The sequence below is a fragment of the Neolamprologus multifasciatus genome, chromosome 9, assembly GCF_963576455.1.
Source record: "Neolamprologus multifasciatus chromosome 9, fNeoMul1.2, whole genome shotgun sequence".
Taxonomy (NCBI): domain Eukaryota; kingdom Metazoa; phylum Chordata; class Actinopteri; order Cichliformes; family Cichlidae; genus Neolamprologus; species Neolamprologus multifasciatus.
Genome location: NC_140447.1, coordinates 20777750 through 20803266, shown reverse-complemented (window position 1 = coordinate 20803266; position 25517 = coordinate 20777750). Strand labels below are relative to the sequence as shown.

Below are 25517 nucleotides of genomic sequence, written 5' to 3'. Positions count from 1 at the left end.
TTATGTTAGCTGTGACATTTTCTTCTCTGTCGCCCTGCTCATGTCACTGCTTTTCTCACACTCTGACATAAACGCCAGATAAGCACTTTTGCTGAATCCATGAGAAATGGTGCTGTCTCTTCACACATCGTGTCTCACCATAGGTCCAGCCAGTTGCCTCACTTCATCTTTATTTTATTTTTTACATCTTTATAGGGAAAATATGTAATATGAACCATGCCACGCATCACAGCATTTATGCCTTGAGCTAGTTTGTAGTGTACTTTCCTAGATGGGATTTTGAAACATAAAAGGCAATAAAAAAACACAATCGATACTATAAATGTTAAGAAGCACAAAACTCAAAACACAGCAAAATATAGAGAGACAGCCCAACACGAGGCACAAACTGCAGTTTAATGAAGCACCAGGGAAACAGGAAGTAGAGGAATATTCATGAATGCATGACTGACCCCTCTTTGAAAACTGAGCTGCTGCTGCACATCCATAATGTCAATCTGCCATTCCACCTATGCTGCTTCCAAGTAGGGCTGCCACAAACGATTATTTTGATAGTCGACTAGTCACCGATTATTTTTGCCATTAGTTGACTAATCAGATCATGCATCCATTGGACATACAGCGTACAGCTTATTGCACCAGCACGTATCTGCTCTTATATAACTATCATCAGCTTACACCTTTAAGTGTTTAAGGTATGTGCTAACTAAAAATAAAGACAAGATGATAGTTTATTAAATTTTAATGAAATTTGCAGATTGTTTCGGTTTAATAAACTCCTTGCTATCTAAAATATAACAGGACACCGGAGTATATTCTCGAGCATCTCACACTTCTGATAATCAGTTGTCTGCTTGACGTTTATTCGGCTGTGTAAAAACTATAACTTTAATCTCAGCCAAACCGAATTACTCAGGAACAAATAAAATACTAAAAAAGCCAAACAATAACATTTTTAAGTTATCTAAGTGACTTATATATATTTAACCTGAGTAGCGAAAGACAGCGGTGGGTTTGAAAATGATTTGCCGGGAGTCCGGTGTTCTCACGGGTTCTAGTGAGCCTTGCTCCCAGCTAGCTATCGAGCTAGTGGGTAACAGACGTCTGAAAACGTCGGAACGCTTTTGAAAATATGTGGTGTCTTGATAAACTGAGCAGATATTTGAGGTTTACACAGTTACATTCTCGCCTGAAAATATGTTAAACGTTTTTTTTGTGACCCAGAAATAATAATAAGCTGCCGCTTCTGGGACACAGCTTTTTCTTCTTCTTCTTTGGGGTTTAACAGCAGCTGGCATCCTTGTACATGCAGTGCTGCCATCTTCTGTTTCAGTCCGTTACTACACTCTTAAACCCTACTACTTATTCCTGCGTCTTTTGGGATCTTACAAAGCTTCAAACGACATGTCGACTATTAAATCAGTCGTAAATGATTTTGATAGTCGACGTAATCGTGACTAGTCGACTAATCGTGGCAGCCCTGCTTCCAAGGTTCGGTATCTTGTGCATTCAGAGATGCTCATCTGCATACGTTGGTTGTAACAAGCGGCCCCTTCCCATCAGCTCTAAGCAGTCTGGCCATTCTCCTCTGAGCTGTGACATCGACAAGGCCTTTTTACCCAGACAGCTGGTCCCCTTGACCAAGTCTGGATGCCTAAATGCATTAAATCGCTGCAATGTGATTGGATTAGATTGGATATTTGCATTAAGAAACAGTTTCAAAGGTAAACCTAATGAAGTGGCCATTAGTATGTATCACCACAAGAGCCTTGATTAGGGCTTCTGTTGAAGTTAGGGTATAAACACCTTAAATTAAAATGATGAAGAGGATGTGGTTCATCTGTTTTCTATTATGCTGGTGTCTGCAGTGCTGAACACCATTATGCATCGTATTGACTTTGTTTCTGCTTTAGCTCCTGTTAAGTCAGTGATTTACGTTTGTCATTCAGTAAGATTAGTTAAACTGCAGAGCAGACTCAGACCACAAATTATGTAAAAGGTTTGACTAGAGAAGGATGGAAATACTATCATGTCTGATTTATTTCAATCTTCAGCTGCGTATCCGTGAGTGTAAGATTAGTTAGAAATGTCTGTTTAGAAATGTAGCATGGCTGCATGATGATAAAGGGAAGGGCATATGATGCAAACATTCTTTAGGTAGAGAAGAAAACATGGATTGCAAAACAATCTTTTTTCTTCACCTACAGCAGTGACTGCAAAGCAAAAATCGAACCATAGTAAATCTCATGCATCAGGATAGGAACACGTTACTCCATCCTCCTCCTCCTCCTTTGGAAACTTTTAGTAGTGAAGTTATAAGCATTTTTTCAAAATTAAACTGCCTGAAAACACAAAAACAACATTTTAAATTTCTGATAGTCAAGCTATTGCTTCTCATTTGATGTGATATTACAGCCTAAAAGGTCTTAAAATTAAATATGACATTAGCCACAACCACTAAATTGCCACTAGATACAAATATTTTGAACAGCTTGTACTGGAGGAGATGGGTGCTCTTTACTCTTAGCTTCGGTGCAAACATTAATAATAAATAAGTATCTAGACAGTAATCTTTTACACTGGTGAATTTAGCTGTGCTGAAATAGCAGCATGGCTCTAAAGATGGCAACGTCAGGAAGTCTGACATCTACTTGGGTTCACAAAAATGTTAACAAATCGTAATCGAAAGTGTTTGGCTGATTAGTTTTAATTACGTGCTGCCGTTATATAATGCACATGGGTTGAAGACTGTCAGCTTTAACATGAGATAGGTTTAGAAATGACAGATCACACACTGAGCGTGGTTTTTACTTCCTAAATCCAAAAACTAAATATAGGAGAAAAAAAGGAAAAAAACTGTAAAAACACATCAACAGACAACAACTGGAAACAGCTTCAGCTGCCAGTCATTAGGCCTTTGGACAGTCATCATGTTAGTTATGATTATGGTCATTTTATACACTTGGATGCGCTTTCGTCTCAAAGCAAGAAGGTTCCTCTCACCCTGTGATTGCTGGGTTTGGCTCCAGGTCCACAGCAACCCTGAAACTGCATACATGGTTAAAAGTTGGATGGATGGATGACAGTTTTAGCCAACCCTGCTATCTGCCTATCTGCCTATGCTCTATTTACAAACAGCATGTTCCATCTTTTCTTTAAAAGGCTTTCTGAAACCAACCAGGAGATGATCTGTTCTGTTTTCTCCATTGCAGGTCCACTTTCCAGATGTAGAGCGGGTGGAGTGGCTGAACAAGGTAACGAATCGGGCAGCTGTCTCTTGAATTTGCCTGCTTGAGTGAAGCCCTCCTCGTTTTTCATGCCTTGTAAAAACTGTGGGAAATGGGATGTCTGTTGCCATCTGCTAACTCTCCTCTTCTCGCTGACTGTTGCAACACTGCAGCACATCTGACTTAACATGCAGGCCCGTTCCTGCAACGCTGTGAAATGCGGATGTAGATTTGGAGTCACTCCTGAGTATACATTATACTGAGCAAGCTGGAGATTTAAAACATTCATGTGTTAGTCTTTTTGCTTGATGTGTATGGGTTTGACAAATAGAACTAGACTTTGAATATTTTACTGTAAAGGATGTACCCCTCAATGTATAAAGTCCTGGAGCAAATACATTTTTATATCCTTTTACAATAATCATATAATGAATATTTTTCTTTGATTTGTTCCAAAACCCTTTGATTTCTCTCTTTCTGTATCCCCTTAGACTGTGAAACAGATGTGGCCCTACATCTGCCAGTTTGTGGAAAAACTGTTCCACGACGTGATCGAGCCGGCGGTGAAGGAGTCCAACGCCCACCTCAGCACCTTCTCCTTCACCAAGTTCGACATGGGAGACAAAGTGAGCATCTCGATGTGACAAAACAAGCTGCTAGCAGCAGGTGCCGTGGGTCAGCTGATGAGGGTGCGCCGTGGCTAGAACATGAACGTGCATGCATGTCGCTGACATATGCTCTCGTTGCATAAATAGTTTCCGTGCGGGGGTCTGCAGAGGGGTCGACCTTGTGCTAACCACGTGGGGGTTGGGAGGGGTGACGGAGTGGCTGTAATGCTTCCTTATGTTATGTTGCAGCCACTGAGGATCAACGGGGTCAAGGTTTACACGGAAAACGTGGATAAGCGACAGATCATTATGGACCTGCAGATCAGGTGAGCCAACCAGATCACTGTCTAAAAATGTTTATCGTCTAGCGTTCTCTCCTGCCATTATAGTTATAGACACTACTCGCTTGGCTCTTTTGTTAAAAATACAACACGAGAACAACTGGAGTATCTGTTTTCAATGCAGCTAAAGAAACTCACATTGCTTTAATGCACAAGGTCAGTATGTAAATAGCCTCTTTCCACTTAGGTCTGTGCAAGTTAATATCTTCTGCTTTGTGCACACAAGAATCCAGTGTAGGAATAGCATACACAGCAAACAGCATTAAATCCACATTTCCTGAAAAGGATTGGAACTTCAAAGGCCTGAATCAAAGTGATGGAACCCTGATAAAGGATTTTTACGAGACATACTTTTGCTTTTTATCACCCAGCTTTGTTGGCAACACTGAGATCGAAGTAGACATCAAACGCTACTACTGCAAAGCTGGCATCAAGAGCATCCAGGTGAGGAAATCCCTTTTTTTGTTTTGTTTCATATCCTCATAGAGGTACTTTCCCTTGGTAAGAAATAAGGACTGCACACTGGAAACAGAAACACAGCAGGAAGCAATGCACAAAAAGGCTCAGGTCTAAGTGTACAGTTTCACTAGACTGGTGAAGGTGAAGACAATCAGAAAAACAGCAGGTAAGACAGGAGGAAGGAAAACAGGGGAAATCAGAATACTATCAAATCACAACAGGAAGTTTTCATGTCTCTGTGATTAACACAGATAACCCAACCAAAGAGACAAGGCAGAGAGGACAAAGGGAAACACTGGGGACACTAGATGCACAACAAAGAAATAATAAAAGTGAAATAGAAACTAAAACTCATACAAATAACATACAGAAACCTAGAACCATGACAGGTGTATCTCCCAAAAGAAAAAAGCCAGTGAATTTACTGTGTGTCACCACCATTACCACAGTTTCTCCCCAGTTTCCAGTCATTCAGCTGTCACTCTCGAGCCAAGTAAATGTCCATGCTCTTGTTTTTATTATTACAGGATTAATAATCCTGCTTTTATTATATATCTCTCTATCTCTCTAGATAGATAGATAGATAGATATCGAGACCTATCAGGGGTTTCTGATGTTGAGAACTACTAGTGTTGTGCTGGAAAAAAGGAAAATGACTTATAATGGAAGCCGATTGTTTCTTATCAAAGTCCAGTAACAAAACAACGTAAATAAAGCAATCCAGAAAACTGCAGGCGCTACCACAAAGACAAGACATAATAAGTAACAATCAGCATACCAGACATATGTGGAGAAGATACTAACAAACTCAAGGAAAGATCAGTGGGAAAAAAATGAAGCTATCGCAAATCCCAACAAGAGAAACACATCATAATTCAAAGGAGACATTCTCAGACTTTGAACAGACAAATAGTGTTTTCAAAAGCTTTACTGTTTGTTCTGATTTGGTCACAAGGACCTTTATTTTTAAAAAGTGTCTCTTAAACAGAGCTTTAAACAAACTAAAACAGCTAAACGTTAATTCTGTTGCTTTGGAAGATTGCCTTTGACTACACAGCCCAATTACTCTGAAGTATTTTGTGCCTGCGTGTTGTTGTTATTCTTGCTGCTCCTTTCTCCCCTTTGTGTATTGCTGTCGAGTAGCAGCAGGCAGAAAAAAGGCAATCTGTGCTCCTCCTTGGAGACCCAGTGCCGTCAGGTCTGTCCCTGGCCCTGTTATGAAACTCAGGCAGTGTTATGTGCAGGCTGTGTGCACGCTGGGGTGGTGACATGAAGGACCCAAAATGCAGACTCAGGAAACCAAAGGTGAACTTAAATACAGCTTTAATGTTAAACTAAAAAAACAACAAAACTGAGTATCCAAAAATAAACTTACACGAACAGACTGAAAAAACACACAGCTAAATAAACGGTAGATCGCGACAATGACAAACTGAAACACAGGGCTTAAATACATAGAGGGAGCAATCAGGGAATGGACAACAGGAGGGAAACACAGCTGGGGCAAATCAGAACTGACGAGACAAGGAAGCGTAAACTGAACACACTGAGATAAGACAGAGACCTTCAAAGTAAAACAGGAAACACATAACACAGACTGAACAAAAGACACAGACTCACATGCAGGCACTACAACAGAGGGAACAGAAATGTGGGACCAGGACAGACACAGACACCGACTGGACACGGGGATATAGCAGACAGGGGAGACAGCAACTAAGGATTACACAGAGACAAACCGTAAGACATGACTCTAATGAAAACCCAAAGACTAGAAATTATAAATAATATAATAAACTCAAAACCCCTGGGTCAACGACCCAGGCATCCTAACAGGCAGACCTACATACTGTATCTCTGTAGACTATAATCATCCACTAATACATTAGTCAACATTTGAGCTGGATTATATTACAAAAATCACAAAGGTGGATTTGGCTTCATATTAAGCTTAGATGGGTTGGATTAAACTTTTTAACCACTGCTGCTTTACACTAATAGCCAGTTAAACCTGCAAATAAATCATGTGTTGTATTAAATTGCAGTATTTTTTTAGCAGGTCCATTATTTTAAATGTTCAAATTTTGTTGTTTCCCCTGCCAGTCTCCTACCGGCCTAGGTCACCATGCCTTTAAGCCATTATTATTCCTTTGGACAGTTTTGTCAATATTGCTATAAATACTCCAGAGTCCAGCAAGAAACTGCCACAGCTCAGTGTGAAATACACCACCACTTACTTTTGGTGTGATCTTTGCACAAGTTATTGCACCTAAATGAAGCTTAACTTTTTCTACCTGTCCTCTTTGATGTTCCAGGACTTGATTTTACCATAAGTTTTATGTTCTAAGGAGCTGATTCAATCTCACAGTTAACAGAGCGAGAGAGGAAATAGAGAAATACATTTAAGTCTAAAGAACTGCCTGCAAACACAAAATCAAGAGTACTATTGGTTTTTAGTTTCACACGGGCTTTAGTCATTAGTATCGGATTTACTGGCGTAATTCACTTTCCATTCGGACAACATTTTCTGACTGTCATTCCTCCAAAAAAGGAATATGACTCCACAACAAATATACTGGTGCTAGAATTCAAACCTCCTTTGTTCCCATTCTGCAGGATTAGAGCAGCTGTGTGGTGTTCCACATGATACATCTAAAGCACTTTCAAAACCATAATCCTCATAATTGTCATAATATGTTTTGAAGAAGGTGGAGGATCACACAGGGCAGGTGTGAAGTCAGGCAGGGATAGAGTTTCCAACCTGTCATGCGCTAGAGCTCCAGCGGCACTGCCGCTGACGAATGTCAGGGGTCAGCAGGGTGTGAGTTCCCTGTAGCTTTCCGTTTGTGTTTGTGGATATCAACGTGTTGTTCCTCTTATGTTTCCATAGATCCACGGTGTGTTGAGAGTGGTGATGGAGCCGTTGCTGGGTGATATACCTCTCGTCGGAGCTCTGTCTTTGTTCTTCCTGAAGAAGCCAGTAAGTGCATAAGCTAATAATGTTTAACTGAGTAACTTTATCAGTCAGACTAACTTAACAGAGGAGCAGCTGAGGTTATAATGACACTGCAGTTTGATGAAATGCAGCATGAATAGAGTGGAGGCTGTTTAACCACAAAGCCAAGATGGCATCACAGTTCAGCACATTACTAATTCAGAGTTATACTCTCAATTGACATTCAGAGAGAATGACAACTTTGTGTTATTACATATAATAATACTACATTGGCCAAGGTTGGCATGATTATCCTGCTGTCCTGAATATTTAAAATGCTCCTCTGAGTATTTCACCATTCTTACTATGCCTAACATTTCACCTCATAAAGCATCTTGTTTTTAGTGCTTTACTTATTCCCTTGCCTTTTAATGCAGATACAATGGACATAAATTAAAGCTAAAAAGGGTCATTTGAGTCAAAGTCACGACTGGATCACAGTAGGACGTGTTTCTTATTATTTGCAGCATTAATTTCCAGCGTAATTTCAGTCTCTTTTACTTCACTGTCCTTACTGTCGGACATTGTTTGTGCTCTTGCGGTGCAAGCAGTGTTCACATGATTTGCATTTACATTTCCAGTTGCTTACGCATCCATTATTTTCCAGGTGACTCTCCATTATTCTCCTGGTTCAACCCCTAGGCAGAGCCACTGCTGCACAGCTTAAAAACGTTTGACCGATTTATATCAAATGCGAGGGCCCAGTGGAGCTGTAGCGGTGCTTTAAATAGCTGCAGATCAAGCTAGACCTACTTTGCCATATTTTTTTTTTACGCCAGGCACTGAACTAAAGCTCAAGGTGGAGACATTACTGTTGGAGACTGAAGGAAGAAGCAGCTTCCACTCAGTAAATTCCCCACATGCAAATATATCCACACATGCATTTAGGTGCTTTAGTCTTCTTTCAGCTCCCACACCCGCAACATCACATTGGGTTCCTGGAGGAAAAAGAAAATGAATTAATAAAGCAAATTATTGACATTGACATATTAACATTGTGTTCTCTGGACTTCAAGTAAGTCATGTTCTTTTTCCCCTTTGTGTTATACAAGATCTGAGGCTGGGTGCCAAACATAACAGACACATTTCCAGACCATAAGAGGTCTTGGCCATGTCTGGACGGTGTGATTGCACTGATGCAACTCAGCACAGCCTAAATAAAAAGATGCAGCACATTCTGCAGTGAGGCAGAAGATATTCATCTACTCCAACTCAGATGACAGTTTTATACTTTTATGTAATGAATGAACGATGAAGCAGTGAAGGACCTGACTGAATTGCAAACACTGTTGTTATTGCTATGAATTCTTGTAAGTACTAATTAGTAGATGTGTGTGAGATGTTTGCACTACACACACAAAGACGAGTTACATTGATTGAATGTACTGGCAGATCTGATTTTCAGTCAGTTTATGCAGTGGTTTTCAAATGTGCCTTGAGCCAAATCCTGCTGCTCCGTGGGATTTTATATCTACAGTGTTATTATTTAACCCCATGAAAAGAACAGCTGGGATTTAAATATATGTATTAGTGCACATTAGATAGCCCGGACAGAAAGTGAGGAGGTAAATCTGGTCACTGATGAGGAAGAAAAACCACACCAAACCAACTAAAAAAAGCATCTACTAAGGGAAAAACTACTGAGAATACTACCTGTCTCAGCTAGATCAGAGATGTCGGCGACCTTCAGCCACTGACATTTGTTCAGCTTCTGGAGGAGTTAGCTAAAGCAAAAATGCTGTCAAGCAAGCTAAAAAGGCCCTTTGAAGAAACTTCTGTAAAAAAATCTGAACCATAGGAGGCAAAAAAAAAATTGTTGGATGGTATTAAAGCATCTGATAAGATGATAGAGGCAACTTTATTCCAATGTAGATAAACTGAAAGAAAAATGGATTTAAAATGTAGGCATCATTCTGAAAATACTATATTTTCATATTAAAATACAGGTGACAGAGAGGCTTTTTTTCTGCAGATATAGACGTAGGTGTGACTTGATATTTTGGCTTGAAAACTGCTGAGTTAATGGTTAGACTGTCCAAAATCAATTTATTAAAAAGAGATCGTTTTGACAGTTACTAATTAATAATAATAATAATAATAATAATGGATTGCATTTATATAGCGCTTTTCAGGGCCCTCAAAGCGCTTTACAATTCCACTATTCATTTACTCTCACATTCACACACTGGTGGAGGCAAGCTACAGTTGTAGCCACAGCTGCCCTGGGGCAGACTGACAGTTACAGTCATTTTATTGAGTAATTTCTGACTGGAAACAACCAGTGTCATGATTAAATTTAAATTGGACTTAATGAGCAGATTTAGGGGATTTTCCAGAGGTTGCGAGGTGGCACAGGCAAAGCACCAGAGTCCTTCCTGTGCAGGGCTCAGCACATAAATGCAACAGAGCGTTGCTGGTGACGTCCTAGCCCAGAGAGGAGTAACGGTTCGAATAGACAGGTTTCCAAGGGAGATTCTAGGCAAGCATAGAGGCAGTGGCGAACAGGTGAGGAACTGTGGCACCAGTCCACCAATCCACCCAGATATACTCATTGTCTGTCTGCTTAATCCCAGAGGTGTGTGAAGAGGAGCTGCATCAGTACAACTCGTCTTCAGGGTCGAGCAGTGATGCCAAACCCGAGCAGCAGCTTCACCTGTAAATAGAGAAAAGGGGGCGAGCAACCAAATCCAGCCCATCCATCGAACCCTGATAAAAATATTTTAAAAAAGCTGTAAAATCGAGTCTTGACATTGTCTGCAGTTGCTCTTTTATCACATGTAGCATATTTAAGGAGAGGGTTTGCTTTAGATTGACTTTGCAATATATATATTTGGTTTCAGCAAGGAGGTCCAGTTGGATATGGAAGAGGATTAGGGCCACTGGAAAAAAAAATGGGCACGTCTTTTTTTTTTCTTCCTTTCCAGAATTCCAGAATTATTTTTTCTCAGAATTCTCACTTTTTTTCTCAGAATTCTGAAATTCAAGTCAGAATTCTCACTTTTTTTCTCAGAATTCTGAAATTCAAGTCAGAATTCTCACTTTTTTTCTCAGAATTATTTTTTCTCAGAATTCTGACTTTTTTTTTAAGCAGAATTCTGAGATTAAAGTCAAAATCCTGACTTTTTCCTAAGATTTATGACTTTTTTCTCAGAATTCTGACTTCAGTCTCAGAATTCTGACTTTTTTCTCAGACCTGACCTAATCTCAGAATTGGGAGATTAATCTCAGAATTTTAATCTCAGAATTCTGGAAAAGAAGAAAAAAAAGATGTACCCACTTTTTTTTTTCGGTGGCCCTAATCCTCTTCCATAGCTGGATGATGTTTGAGCATGCAGAACACATGACACCTGTTGAGGTTACCTGCTCTTGTCTTACATTGTCTCACATGGTTAAAATCATTTTTTTTGTCCAATCCACAATGCTTCTATTTACTGTGTTTTCGCATACTGCTTTGCTGGGTAGTGTTAGAAGAGTTCAGGGTTGCACTGCGAGTGTAAGAGCAGCTCAAGAAAACTGGCTTGTTCTGTGCAGTTTTCTCACCCCAAAGGCATTAAAATGATAATGTACGAAGGGGAGGAAAACAGGAAATACTCCCACTTGAGAAGCTTTTCAAAGCAGATATTATTTTAGCATTTAATCGATTCACTTAGATTAAAGACAGTGCCCTTATCAACAGTTTTTTTTATTCATATATACATCAACAGTCTCTTGATGACTCTTTGAATACAATATGCAGGGATGGGTGTGTCCTTCCACATCATCCCCTACATCATTTACAGCCCTGCAGTGCTTTCCTCGTCCCTGCAGAGCTCCGTGCATCTGCTGCAGTGTGAGCAGGTTGGACAAAAAAGTAGGGTGGGAAAGGCTCATTAGAAAAACACAAGTCCCTGAGCTTGGAGGCAAGAGCCGATCAAAGCCCACTGAGCGGAGCAGGATATGCCTGCGTCTCAGGTCTCTTTGATTTATTTTGATTGCGGCACCTCATCAAGATTTGACCTGCTGCTAGATTTTCTAAAGAAGTGCACAAAACTAGAAGGTGCAGTGTTTCCAGCCTCATTATTCGGTAAACTAACAAGACCCCAGACAGATGCTGCTGCTTTAATAAATCTTTCAGGAAGCAGGTGCTTTTGTATTCATTCCCATTCAAGGATCACTGCTTTCTGTGCTCCCGTTGTGACTCATAAACTAATTGTGCACACAGTGCATGCATTTAAACACTTACAGGTCAGTGGACCCCAAATTGAAAACTAAAAGGTAAAAACAATGAACTTTAATATATGACAGGAAATGTTTGCTTTATACTTTACGTAGCAGTGTGACGCCTCCTAAATAACCAGTGCAGCATAATGTCATGGGCGAAGCAAAACAGTGTCAATCTATCCTCACGACTTTTGATTTACTGCATGTAAGTTTGCTGCTGTCTCTGCAGGTGTTATCGAGTTAGGATTGTTGGCAAGACGCAAATATAATAGAGGGCCAGGAAACAATAACATAAAGTGTTCTGACTCCATTTAAAGTCATTCACGCTTTCTATTCTTACCGTCTAACCCATGGCCACGCTCTCATTTTTACTTCCTTTTCAGCTTGTGGACATAAACTGGACCGGCCTCTCCAATATACTGGATATTCCTGGGCTCAAGTGAGTCAATTCAAACTTGCTTTTCTTTTCCCTCAAGAAACAAAGCTTAGATTTTAAAGGATTTGAGGACTTCTAAGTTTAAGTGAAGTTAACACGTGCCAAGATGTTTGCTGTATAATTTCAGGGTTTTGTTTTTCTCATTTAAACACATTTTATGTAAAAAAAAAAAAAAAGGCTTAATTTTCAGAGTTTCATTCGCATTTACTTTATTAATATCTTCAGCATTGATGAAACCAAAAGTATTATGCATACAGTAGTATTTGCCTCCACTGTTATATTTAAAGACAATATTGTCTTATTGTCCAGTTTCTGGAAAGCTAAATCTCACCAGCTGTAGAGAAAGTATTTTCCACTAATGAGGTTTCCTTACGTGCACGAAGCCTCGGGTGTCCCTGTCCTCGTTACTGCTGTAGTTTATCGAGTTTTGCTAGACTGAGCTGATTTAGATAAACGTATCTCTTTCAAACATTTGGAAGCAAACAATGAGATCAAGTGAAACGATCCAGCATGTCTGTTTGCACACACATCACGAAAAACAGGATTAACACAACAGTTTAATGCTCGAACTGGGATAAAACAGGCCGGCTCAGTGGTGTTTGTCTCCGCCGTTTTCCTTATCCTCACCCGTTTTGTTTTGTTTGTATTAAGTGTCTTTTTCCCTCGGGTTGTTGTGTGGGCTGAGCAGAAAATAAATGAGAGTTGATTAAGAGCTGCTAACAGCCCGACACAATTACACGCTGCCATCTTGAGTGGTACTTTATTATTATATACTTATTTTTTCAGCTGAAAAAGAAGCTGACAGATGCATGAATATTGAATGTAGTTTTCTGGGATTACAGCTGCTTGTTGAACACCCCCCTGACGCTGACTGACATGTTGACACAGGCAGAGCTCAGTGGACTCTCTTATGTTGAGTTCTCTGTGGGGGTGAAATGGATCCACGGAGCTTGTGTGCTTAGACGTGGGCGTGTTAGTCTGGGTGTTGATGTGGGTGAGGGGTTAGCTGGGTCTTCGTGGTCCAAATCACAGCGCACGCAGCATCAGCCGTCCACTTGAAGACTTGCCCAGTGGGCCTCTTTTAAACCTTGTTAATAATATTAAGACTGTCATTAGTCATACTAGTAGCTGTGATAACATGTTGTTGTTTAGTGGAGTCAGTATTAACCATAATCAACTTCTTAATGTTGTGTATTAGCACAAAACAAAGCTGAGGCTAATGGAAATGTGATTAGCTTTGCTCCCTTCATCTGTACCCTCAAGTATAATTTAATACAACACAGTGCTAGCCTCATAAATTATGCTCCCAGTTAGAGGGGGGGAAAGGATAACCTGGGATATCATTAACAGCAGGCATAACTGAGAGTTTACAGGTTGCTAGTGCAGTGATTCCCAAAGTGATACCCATGCTTTTTGTAACCACAAGTAGTGCTGTCTGGTGGTGTTCAGATAGAATGGAGGTCTAAGGCATTTCCACGAGGGCTTCATTTTTCAAAGGTGGGTAATATTGTCCTTGTTTATTTTTGTTTTCATCTCATATCTCAACTTGTATTTGAAAGGAAATATTCAATTTGGTGCTCTCGCGATGCCAACGTTGTAATTAAAGGTTTCTCAGTCAGATTGTCCATTTTCAAAACACCAAGACAACTCGAGACAGTTTGAGACTTCACTGTGGGTTGTAATCAACCACAGTATCCATCCATCATTAATATACAGTCAGTTGTTTTGCAGTCACAGTATAGAGTATTATAAACTTCTGGTGATCTCTGAAGTGATTTGCAGTTAACGTCTGTGACAATTACTGTGTCGATCTATCCAGTAGCTGCTGGCACGTTACTCCAAATTTCAACCTCATTGTGGAGGGAAAGTCACTGATCATTAAAGTCATTAAAGTCTTACTCTGGGGACCATGAATATTTGTAGAGTCTAAAGTGCTAATCTCTTTAGAAGATGTGGTAATAATTTACTGGATCAGTGAAATCCTTTGCCGGCTAATTGTGCAAGAGAAAAAGGCAGGGAATCACTACAGTTGTTAGGATTCATTTCTTCGGGATCACAAATGCTTGTGTAGAATTTAATGGCAATCTGTTTAATGGTCATTTGCTCCTGCAATCAGCCAGAACAAAGTTAACATGGCTGAAGCATTGCTGTACATCGCAGTGATGGATATTTGCTGTCAATGTGAGTCAGTGAAAGGTAAAACACATTATCAGTGTGCATTATGTGAGCATTATAAGTGTTGAGTGTGCAGTCTTGAGTGTTGAGAGTCCTAAAGTGAATAGATAAACACAAAGGCAGGGACATGGGGGTGTTCCAGTGTTTGCGCCGAGGGAGCAGCAGAAATAGTGCTGATGCGGCAGGAATCCCTTTACACCCTCAGCTCTTAGATGGAGAAAAGCTCCAGCTCTGATCAGCACCCTGCCACTGAATCCTAAAGTCAATGCGTGTTTTTCACCTAAAGAGAAGCTGAGGATTGATCAAATAAATGTTCCTCCAGACAAACACAGCTAAAATTATGTTTTGTTTTTTCATCTGGTGTCTGTGCAGCTTTAGTATCACACCAGAGGTTTTTTTTTTCCTTTGAAGGTTTTTATTGGTTTTGCTGGACAGCCTGAGATTCCTGACGCATTACATGTATTCCTGCAAGGTTATAATGAATTACAGATATTTATAAATGAACTTTAACTGTCCTCTAATGTGACTGGTTCACAACCTTCACATTGTTAATAACATGACAATCCAGCAAACTTGGGCACTCTTTTTACTCTGAAATGGCAAATAGCTCGTGACGATGTATAATTTTCTGAAACCTGAGTTGTGCGATATTTAGAAAGTAGTTTAATTTACTTCTTGGTATTTGAATCTTTTGCTTAAGCTTAGCCATCTTTTGCTTAGCCTATGGCTGATACAAAAAAGTAATTGAGCCCAGCGTTTGCTATGGATTTTGGACTTTGTGCTGACCGATGTTTTCAGCCTGATGGATCATTTGGCCTTTAGCCGGTGTTTGGTGATGCTTGTTAGGGTTAGGTTTGCTGTCACAGGAGTTAGGAGTTAGAGTGTTATAGAGGGATTGTGAGTCTAATAATCATAGAAATTGTGTGGCACCTTTGAAAAGCAAGGAAAGGAGTTAACCTAGCTAATATAAAGCAATTCTTAATAATCATCAAAGCCTTTAGAAGAAGCAAAATGAAGAGCCTAAAAATGCATTAAATACAAATTTGGTTTTTCAGTGCGTTAAGAAAACCATTTTTATTTTATTTTATAACTTTATGTTAATTATAAATTCATTTAACTAATGCCTTATTTATGTGGTATGACTACCTAGGCTCTTTGAGCAATAGGTTAAAGCTTTTAATTACACAAGAGAAAAGTGGGTGATTTAGCCTTAGCTGAGCCTTAGCCTTAGCTAGACTTAGCCTAGCTTTCACCAGCTAGAATTTATCATTTATCCCCAGTGATAACTTTACATTATTTTCTTGATTGTTTCAAGACTGACTTTGTTTAAGTGGTAGAACCTACTTTAAATAAAATTTAATTAGTGAAGTACACCTAAATATTAAGTTACAATAAACAGGAAGCGGCTAATGCTGTGGCAAGCTAGCTATAATTTGATAGCTTGTCACTGCAGTTTTTGGACTTTATGTTTCTGTTCTTCTGAAATTACACACACTGTTAATTGTTAAAGATTACACATGTCTGTGTTGTTATTTCTATATGACAAAACAAAAGGTTAAACTTTGACTAAATATGGAGTTTACTGTAGTTTCTCCATGCAGTGATCACTGTAGCAAGTAGAGTTTTACTGTTAAAACTGAAATTCTACAACACAATAACATTTCATTGAAGACCTGAAAATATCTTGGACCTAATTCAGTAAGACACCAATGACGCAAGTTTTCTAAATTTACAAGACCAATTACACAGAGGCTGTTACTCAGCTGCTGTACGTATTCACTGGTGGGCACCTAGAAAGCACAGAGCACAAGTACATCAGGTGTGTGTTAGCAAATGTCTAGTTTAAAAAAAAATTCACCCACTTTTCATCAGCTTACATTTTTGTACTTTTCTTTCTTTGCAGACTATTTTAAAGATTGTGTTTATAGGTGTCCTCAGAAAACATCCACTTCCAGGTGATGTCTTAGACAATTTACAAATGCCCCTGATTACAATGGTCACATTATAATATATATGGACATCTGGCCCATAATAATAATAACCATTCTTCGAGGGACATGCTGAGCAATAACCCAGCACAATAAGTTTTATTGTAATTAAATTTTTTTTTCTAGCCACGATTGCAATTTTCCAGCTGTGCCACAGTAAGTAAATGAATAAAGGAAACGTCTGATGGAAATGTCATCCTGTGACCTCACTGTCATTGTTGTCATTCACCACTGAAGCATTAGTGGATCAGACAGACATTCAGACGTTTGTTGGCTAACAGCAGCACCATGCTTGAACTCACTCCAATTTTCCTGCTGTCGTCGTGCATGTTAACCAAGCTTAGATTAAAAGAAAACATTTATAACCCAAGGGCACCCTTATTGTCTTTTAAATAATTTATCGCTTCATTCTGTTTATTTTCTCTTTTTTTTCTCCTCTCTCTCATCATCCCCACCTCCCCCCTTGTATTTACAGTGGCTTCTCTGACAGTCTGATTCAAGACATTATCTACAGTTATTTGGTATTACCCAACAGAATCACTATCCCACTGGTCGGAACGGTGGAGCTGGCCAAGCTGCGCTTTCCAATGCCAAAGGTACAAATGCACTTGTTACAATACATCCAGTAAGGATGAGCTGCTCTTCTAAGTGTTTTAATAGTTCGTAAGCAGACAGTTTCACACGAGGAGCTCATGGTTAGTACGTTAAAGCTCATCAGTAGTAAAAAGTATCATCTCCCAGGGTTTTGTCGTTAATTCCCAGTGCTAACGCAGAATAAAATTAAAGAACCATAACAATAAAAAATGCAGCAAAGGTTGTGTTCCTGGAACTTGTATCCATGGCAACAAAATGAAAAAAAAGTTTCACTGCAGGCCACATCCTTATTATATTTAAAAAGGTTTCAAGTGTTCAAAACAGGAATAAAAAAGAAACAACTAAAATCTTACCACACATCATATATTCATTACAGCCTTTGAAAAAAAGGAGACATTGAAAAGATAACAAAGAACTTGTCTTTCTGATATCAGACGGCAGGATGTTTTGCCAACATACAGTACTGTGTGTCACATATACAGCACTGTGATAAACTCTGAGTCACCCCTGATTTCTTTATATTTTACTTCCAAGGAGCCAGTCTTGAACAACAGGTCCTTCTACCTCCTTGGCTTTAATGGTCTTTATTTACTAGACAAGACCTTGCACTCTGGTATAGAGAGACTTAACCTTTCATCTGGCAAGGAAGCATATGTGGTGAAATGATTTCCATGATAACAATGTAGCCTTGTTATATCCACCATCACTTTTAGGTTAGTATGGCATTGTATTTTAAAATAAAGACATTTAATATGTTAATCCATTAAAAACTCAGTAGGAAAATTAAAAGTAGATAATGTGCCGCACAATACTTATGTAAGAAAATAAGAAAATAAATGCAGGTCTGATTTTATATATCAGTGGCAATTCTTACTGCTTTCTTTCAGGCAAAGGTTTTTATTAAATATTAAAGAAAGGAAAAACATTTGACAATGGAAAAATTAAACAAAATAAAAGCCCTATTCTGCTGTAGAAAGTCTAGATTAGTCCTCTATTTATCCAGGTAATCATGGGATATATATATATATATATATATATACACATACATATATGCACACATGTGCTAATACATTCTAGGTATATGTATGTGTACGTAAGTAAAGGTTAGCTTATGAAATTTACATAAATTTGCATTTCTTTTTCTTAAATATTAAAGTAGCTGTTATGTTTTATTGTGGTGCGTTTTTTACAAACCACACATTTAAATAAAGTTTGCTAAATTATGAATTGTGAAATGAATTAGTATTTTTGTTATTACTTTATTATGGTAATAAGTCATGTTTCCTCTTATACTACTAATGTCCTCCCATTACAGAAATCTTCACGTCTTATCAACTCTGTAAGCTTTTTCAGACCTTAACACATGTGTCTGCATGGCTCCACAGGGAGTCCTAAGGATTCACTTCCTGGAGGCTCAAGATCTAGAAGGGAAGGATACATTTCTGGGAGGGTTGATCAAAGGCAAGTCTGACCCCTATGGTATCCTGCAGATCGGCAACCAGCTGTTTCAGAGCAAGACAATTAAGGAAAGCCTTAATCCCAAGTGGAACGAAGTGTACGAGGTGAGAGTTGGAGATGTCTTTTAGAGCAGGAAGAGCTTTTACGGTCGTTTGTTGCCACCGAAAAAGCTAGTCTGTTTCCCATTGTTATGTAAGATGTAAGATACCCTTTCCTACGTTTCCTATTGTTATGTGCCATTGTTTTCCACTTGTCTTAATTATACCTCCTGCTGGTTTGCATGACAGGTAATCTATTTATTGACCTCCTGTGCCAGTTTGAATGAGCTTCAGTTTGTTCTTGTGTTCATCAGGCACTGGTGTATGAGCACTCAGGTCAGCATCTTGAGATTGAGCTATTTGATGAGGATCCAGACCAAGATGACTTCCTGGGGAGGTGAGTCTCTTTGTCATTTCCTAACCCGCTGAGATGTTATTGCACTTATTTCATTTAAAACAAAGCTCTGGTGTACCAGCGCTGATAACTGGTAAGAGCAATCTTTGATGTATTGACGGACATATAGTCAACAAAATTAAGATAAATAAAGCTATGTTTGCTAGTGGACATCACAATGGAAGTGTATAAGTGTTATCCCCAGTTACCGGCCTAAGGGCAAATTTCATCGATTTTTACCCCAAGGCTGTAATGCTACACCCAGTGCTATTAACACAAAGCAGTCAATCGATATCTGGACCACCTGTGTTTAGATTAATTGGTGCGATTTTACTGTTTACTGTTTGCTGTCCCAATTTCCATAATTATTTGTCCTTATTTACAGCCTCATGATTGATATGACAGAGCTGCACAAAGAACAGAAAGTTGATATGGTAAGATGCTTTGTTCGCAATAATATTATCAGTTTAATTACTTTAAAGCGTATACATTATACATCTTAAAATAACCGTCGGACTCAGTCATATTGCTTTCTTGTAAGGAGTAAGATGTGACAGGTAAACACATAACCAGACTTTAGCCATGAATGACACCCACCAGCAGCTCTAAAGTTCACTCGTTAACACTTTATATGTCGACTAACCTCTGCCAGCCTTAAAGGAAGTTACTTTGGTGATACATAATCCCTGTAAAAACTGGGATTATTGGAGAATACCTGCTTAATTTCAGTTGGTGAGCACAGCAACTTTGCTTGTTTGAGTTTATTTTGTATTTCCCATTGTTTCAAAATGCTTAGTTTTACTTCAGCTTTTTTAAGTTGAGTGTTAGTTTTTAGTTTTTTAATCACTATTGTATGGTAGCCATGTGTCAGAGGCAGAACTTTTGGAAAGCACTTGACTCACAGTCTTGTAGACATCTGGAGTCTGAGTAAAAACGTCCATCAAAGCCTAATCGGGCAATTTCTGATAAAGTTTTACTAAAGTAACAAATATTAAAACTTCCACTATTTTTTTTAACTTCCATTAGTTGCTTTTCAAAGTTCACAAAAGTGTTTCAGTTATTTTTTACCAAGAGTCTAGTTTCTATTTTTATTGTAGTACTTAAATGTTTTATTTTCACTTCTAGTTAGTTTTTAGTTTATTTTTAGCTACCTATAATAACACTGGATATGTTGACTGATATATAGTAATGATAGAAATGATTAGGTAATTATGAGTTTGTTAACTTTGGATTTAAGGTGTTTGAGAGTTCATGCAGATTTGAGATAGGCACTGATCTGATCATCTAAATCTTCGCAGTAAACTAAACCACCAAATTGTTCTGTTTTAGCACAGCTCCTAAAAGCTTTACAAATTATTTTTAAGCCTGGTTTGTTCCTGTCATCGAATGAATGGAAATATTGACGTACTTGTTTGGCCACATTGTTGCAGTGGTTTGATCTTGAAGAAGCAACTACTGGGAAACTCCACATGAAACTGGAGTGGCTATCGCTGCTCTCCACTTCTGAGAAACTGGACCAGGTACTGCATGTAACAATAAGGCTTCATCGCTTTAACACAAGGACATGTTGTCTGTATTTGCAGCTGTAAAACATGTCTAACTTGTCCTTCTTGTTTAGGTTCTGCAAAGCGTGCGCGCAGACAGAAGCCTTGCCAACGACGGACTGTCATCAGCGCTGCTGGTGGTCTATCTGGACTCGGCAAAGAACCTGCCAGTAAGATGATGCAATGCTCACTTTAGTTTGACGCTGGAGCTTGTGCAAAAATATAGCTTTAGGCTTACACAGGCTTCTTGTTCTCTACCCAAAACATACACACGAGAGTGAATTGCTTTAGTAAAAAAGCCAGTGTAGCCCTTTTTGAGTAAAGATTAGTGGTCTGTGTAGTAAAGATTCACATACTTTTACTGTAGTTTTTTTTTTTTTTGTGACTGAAGTGATTGCATTACTGCATCTACTACAAAAAGTTCGTATTTTTTTCAGGACATTATATACTTACCAGACACTTTATTGGGTACACTTGTTTAACTCATTTATATCAGCCAATCACATGGCAGCAGGTCAGTGTATATAGGCAAGTGCACATGGTCAAGTTGACCTTGTCAAATTCAAACTGAGCATCAGAATGGGGAAGAAAGATGCTAGGCAGGGTTGTCTGAGTATTTCAGAATGTGCTGATTTACTGGGATTTTCCCACACAGCCGTCTCCTGGGTTTGCAGAGAATGGTCTGTAAAAGAGAAAATATCCAGTGAGCTGCAGTTCTCTGGGTGAAAATCCCTAGTTGATGCCAAAGGTCAGATGAGAATGACCAGTCTGCTTAAAACTGGTCGGAAGGTAATAATAACTCAAATAACCACTTGTTACAACCAAGGTGTTCAGAACAGCATCTCTGAATGCACTGAGTGCCACTCCTGTGACTTAAAAAAAAGGAAACCAAGATTTTCTTGACACACTTTGGGTTCCTTAGTACCAAGTGAGCATCATTTAAACTCCACAGCCTACCTGAGTATTGTTGCTGACTATGTCCATCTCTTTAAGACCATAGCGTACCCATCTTCAGATGGCTGCTTCCTAGATGATAACACACCATGTCGCAAAGCTCAGATCATCTCAAACTGGTTCCTTGAAAATGACAATGAGTTAACTATACTCAAATGGTCTCCACAGTCACCAGATATCAGTTCAATAGAGCACCTTTTTTTGTGTAGTGGAACAGAAGATTTCCATGATAGGTGTTCAGTCAGCCAGTCTTCAGCGACTGTGTGATAATATCATGTCAGTTTTTTGTTTTGTTTTTTACCAAAAATCAGAGGACTGTTTCCATCAATTAACGCTTTCCTGAAGCGAAAATGAGGTCTATCTTGGTACTCACAAGGTATACCTAATAAAGTGTCGGTAAAGCTCAAGGATTCTGTGTTAGGGCTATATTGGGCAATATTTTTTTTGCTTTTGTTAGAGGATAAACTTGAACCTTCAAATTGCTGACTAAATGCATTTTTGATGTTTATGTAATGAGATTAGAAAATGTTTTATAATACCCAATTTGGTCAAATTGACCTCTTGTCTGATATTAGTTTGTTTGTTTGTTTTTTTTACCTTTATTATATAAATACTTTACCTCTTTCAGTTCTCATAACTTCCCCGTTTCCTCTTAATTTTCTTTCCTCTTCACCCAAGAGCGTCTTCTCAGGCAGCTTAGGCTGTGGAAACTTAAGTGAGAGGAGAGCTTCTGGCCTAGTCTTTTGTGAGAGCAATACTTCAGAGTATAAAACAATATGTGTGAGTTCCCCGGTACTTTTCCATCTTTATAGTGCTAGCATTAGCGGTATGCAATGTTGGGTTGGGTTGAACAATAACAGGAGCCCGTGCAAACATGAATCTTAAAGCATGCGTTAGCTGCATGGTTGTGAAGGAACGTTTACTGAAAAATAACCAGTAACATGAGGCAGACACTTCACTTGAAGGACTCAGCTATACTGTGCCTGCTAGTTAGCCTGCAGCATATTCTTCTTAATCAGTTGCTCAGTTCAAGGCCCAAGTATAAAATGTCAGGAGTAGAAAGAGCTCGCTGGCAGAGCTCATAATGATGCTTCGCATTAGTGTATAGCTGTACAGATACAGAAAGTCTGTAGCTTGTTAAAAAAGATCCAGCACCTTTAAGTCTCCCCTATAGGGAACATCCTCATTATTTTGACATATGCTTTCATTGTTAGCTTTATGCCCTGCTCCAATATCAGCCCAATATCTGCTGCGTCTGATTTATCTAACAGTTATCCATGCTATTCATATTTCACACAAATTTCAACACATTTTTTGTGGGCTTTTCCCCCCCTCATGTCTCTTAACCATGCCGAGTCATTCCCGTCCTACTAACTGTGGGTGTGATTTTCTCCCCCAAATCTCCTTATGGCTTAAAGAGCAACCTGTCAGATTTCACCTATGACGGGTTGAAGCAAGTCTCAGTCTTTAAGGCCCTGAAGGTAATGTGGGAAAAATGGACTGCATGTACAGAACGTACACCCTGTGTCTCACCTGTGCCGGTCCTCAAGTGCACCATCCAGAGTCATGTGATCGTGATGGCTATCAGACGTGCAAAGTGAACGTGCAAAGTGAACTGTGGGTTTTGAAAAAATGTGCATGAAGATGGATGATCGCACTGACTGTCTGAGCCTTTGTTGTGCCGTCCTGAACTGTTGTCATATTTTCCCTACTTTTGCATGCAGAAGTACAATATTGGTTTCAGGTTTTTCTAAAGTGATATGATGGTTCACTTGATATTATTTGTGTTTTTAATTTGGTTTAAAAAGGCAGTTAACAATGGCACATCTATAGAACAATACAGTTCTGAGAACACCTTTTGTGCCTTTGTGTTGAAGAACCCGATCATGTTAAAGCTCAGGAATTCAGGATAAGGACTTGATGCTTGTTGGGCCAGCATTTCCACATTTCTTCTTCTGGAGCTCATATTTTCCAGACAAATACACAGATAAAGTAGATACTAGGTAGTGACACAGATTAGTCTAAGTAAATGTTATGTGAATGCAGCCGTGAGGAGACTGGTAGAAGTAGAAACCGGCTTTCATTATATTGTTTACCAGTGATCAGAACAGATGATCTAGTGTGTTACAAAAGATAAGTTTCAGGTTGCACTATTCCAAAAATCAGTGTTGCATAATTCTAGTTAGCACGAGTCATTTCCTTTTATTTACCTTGATACTTCTAGGAAGTTTAAAGCCTCCTATTGTATCGCACTGACTGTGACACTCCCTTTGTTTGATATGAGCCAGTGAAACTCACTGAAGCATTGTGCTGGAGGGCAGCAGGAGTACAAATGTTTTGTTGTTGCACTCAGTCGTTCAGTCTGTGTCACCGTGGTAGACTGAGCTGCTGCATCTTATTTTCTTATTAATGAATTTCAAACCACTGTGAGTCTGACACCATTTTACGTGTTGTTTCCTTCAGCCTGTCCATGCTGAGATAAAAATCTATTCAAGTGAAATAGTTTTTGTGGGTGTGTTACCCATATAGCGGCTTAGAGCTTAAAGCATTGAAAGCTGTGGGATTTTTTTCTTTGAAAACTGCCAAACACACATAGCTTCACCAGCCAGTCCGGACAGCAAGATTGACAGCAAGGTTGCTGAAAAAATAGAGCTAATACACCATGCTGCCTCTGTGTAGTAGGTCATGTGTTAAATCTTAATGGGCACATGCAGAAAACAGGAAAGAGCAGCAAGTGCCAAAAATGTCTGCACTATTTTCACATGTGTGTTTAAGACAAACAAGAAAAGGGGCAACTGTTCTAGGACACATTTCATACCTGACTTATTTACATTTGCACTTCAGTGAGAGTCTGAGGCCCCGGGTTATGCTCCCTTGTGATTGTGGACAGCTGAGGACACCAGGGATACTTAGCTGTTTTTATTATACTACTTTCTTGACAGCTCAGAGAACATATGCACAGTTGGTGCCCTTGCAGTGTAGAGTCTGTGCGGACGGGTCCTAAAAAAATAGTGGGTATAGTTTTATCTGCACACTGTGATTATAAAATCTATGAGATGAAAACCTTTATGTCCTCATGTGTGCATGAAGTATAGCATGAGTGTAATGGGACTCCCTAATGCACACACCCCGTGCTGAGTGGCTCATATGTTTCATATTATTTTAAAAAAAGATTTTATTTTATTCTTAGTTATTATTTAATTTGAAAAAAAAATGTAGAAACATATATATGATTTGGTTATAGGTTAATATGTATCATTGTAGGCTGTAAAAGTTTTTATAATAAACAGAATGTAAAATCTCTTACTGTTTCTGTGCATAATAGAATCACTATGAGCATCGTGTCACAGTCTGAAAATGATACACACAAAATTCTGATTCTCATTTATTAATAACAGAGCAATAATAAACAGCAAAACAAAAATACTTCATACAAAATTAAACAATGCATGTCAGACATTGCTGCATCTTCCACTGTCTGACACCGCATCAGTCGCAGGAAACCGTTTCCTCCTCCGATAACGTCAAAAAAGGAAACAGAATCAGTCAGTTACAACTGAAAAGATGCAAACTGTAATCCAGCAGAGGAGAAGAGATTTCCTCTAATCACACATTTAAACTCATGCGTGATGAAGGAAAAACAAAAGAAATTGGATATAGAGGAACAGCAGAGTTTCTACCTTCACAGAAAGAATTAATTTTGTTCACAGTTCCCTTTATACATAGAACACAGAATCTCTACTATACAGATAAAAGTACCAGGGTGCCTACACTCTACACCTAGAGGAGCTGCTTGATCATAGAAACCCATGAAATGAAGCTCCCGGCATACAGTTTATATGCTGATATTAATGCCAGAGGAGGATTTGGACTCTTATAGAGCCAGCAGAGCATTTGCAACGATCCTCCTCAGCAGTCAGAGACCCTGCTCTGTAACTTTACATGCTCATTTTATGACTGGCTGACTTGCTGTGATTCCTAAAAACTTCCACTTTGCACAATACCGCTACAGAGTTGATCTGAGGAAGGAAAAATAAATGTCATGAACTGATTTGTTGCAGTGGTGGCATGTTGTTACAGCACCACCCTTGAACTAAGCGAGCTCT

At 39.0% G+C, this 25517-nt stretch overlaps 1 protein-coding gene across 4 annotated transcripts in view; it reads left to right on the top strand.

The window, feature by feature from the left end:
- The window catches only part of esyt2b (extended synaptotagmin-like protein 2b), a 42756-nt gene that overhangs the window by 6731 nt on the left and 10508 nt on the right, over nt 1-25517 (top strand). For 2 of the 4 annotated variants that reach the window (XM_085171850.1, XM_085171852.1), the window contains exons 2-14: nt 3213-3254; nt 3719-3853; nt 4085-4161; nt 4548-4620; nt 7526-7615; nt 12214-12269; nt 16905-17025; nt 18409-18585; nt 18834-18916; nt 19299-19347; nt 20344-20433; nt 20532-20627; nt 22830-22892. In XM_085171850.1, the coding sequence (XP_085027976.1) occupies nt 3213-3254; nt 3719-3853; nt 4085-4161; nt 4548-4620; nt 7526-7615; nt 12214-12269; nt 16905-17025; nt 18409-18585; nt 18834-18916; nt 19299-19347; nt 20344-20433; nt 20532-20627; nt 22830-22892 (1152 nt within the window). Of the gene's footprint in view, nt 1-3212; nt 3255-3718; nt 3854-4084; nt 4162-4547; nt 4621-7525; nt 7616-12213; nt 12270-16904; nt 17026-18408; nt 18586-18833; nt 18917-19298; nt 19348-20343; nt 20434-20531; nt 20628-22089; nt 22192-22829; nt 22893-25517 lie in introns of all 4 variants that reach the window. The other 2 variants (XM_085171849.1, XM_085171851.1) reach the window with 2 other exon arrangements.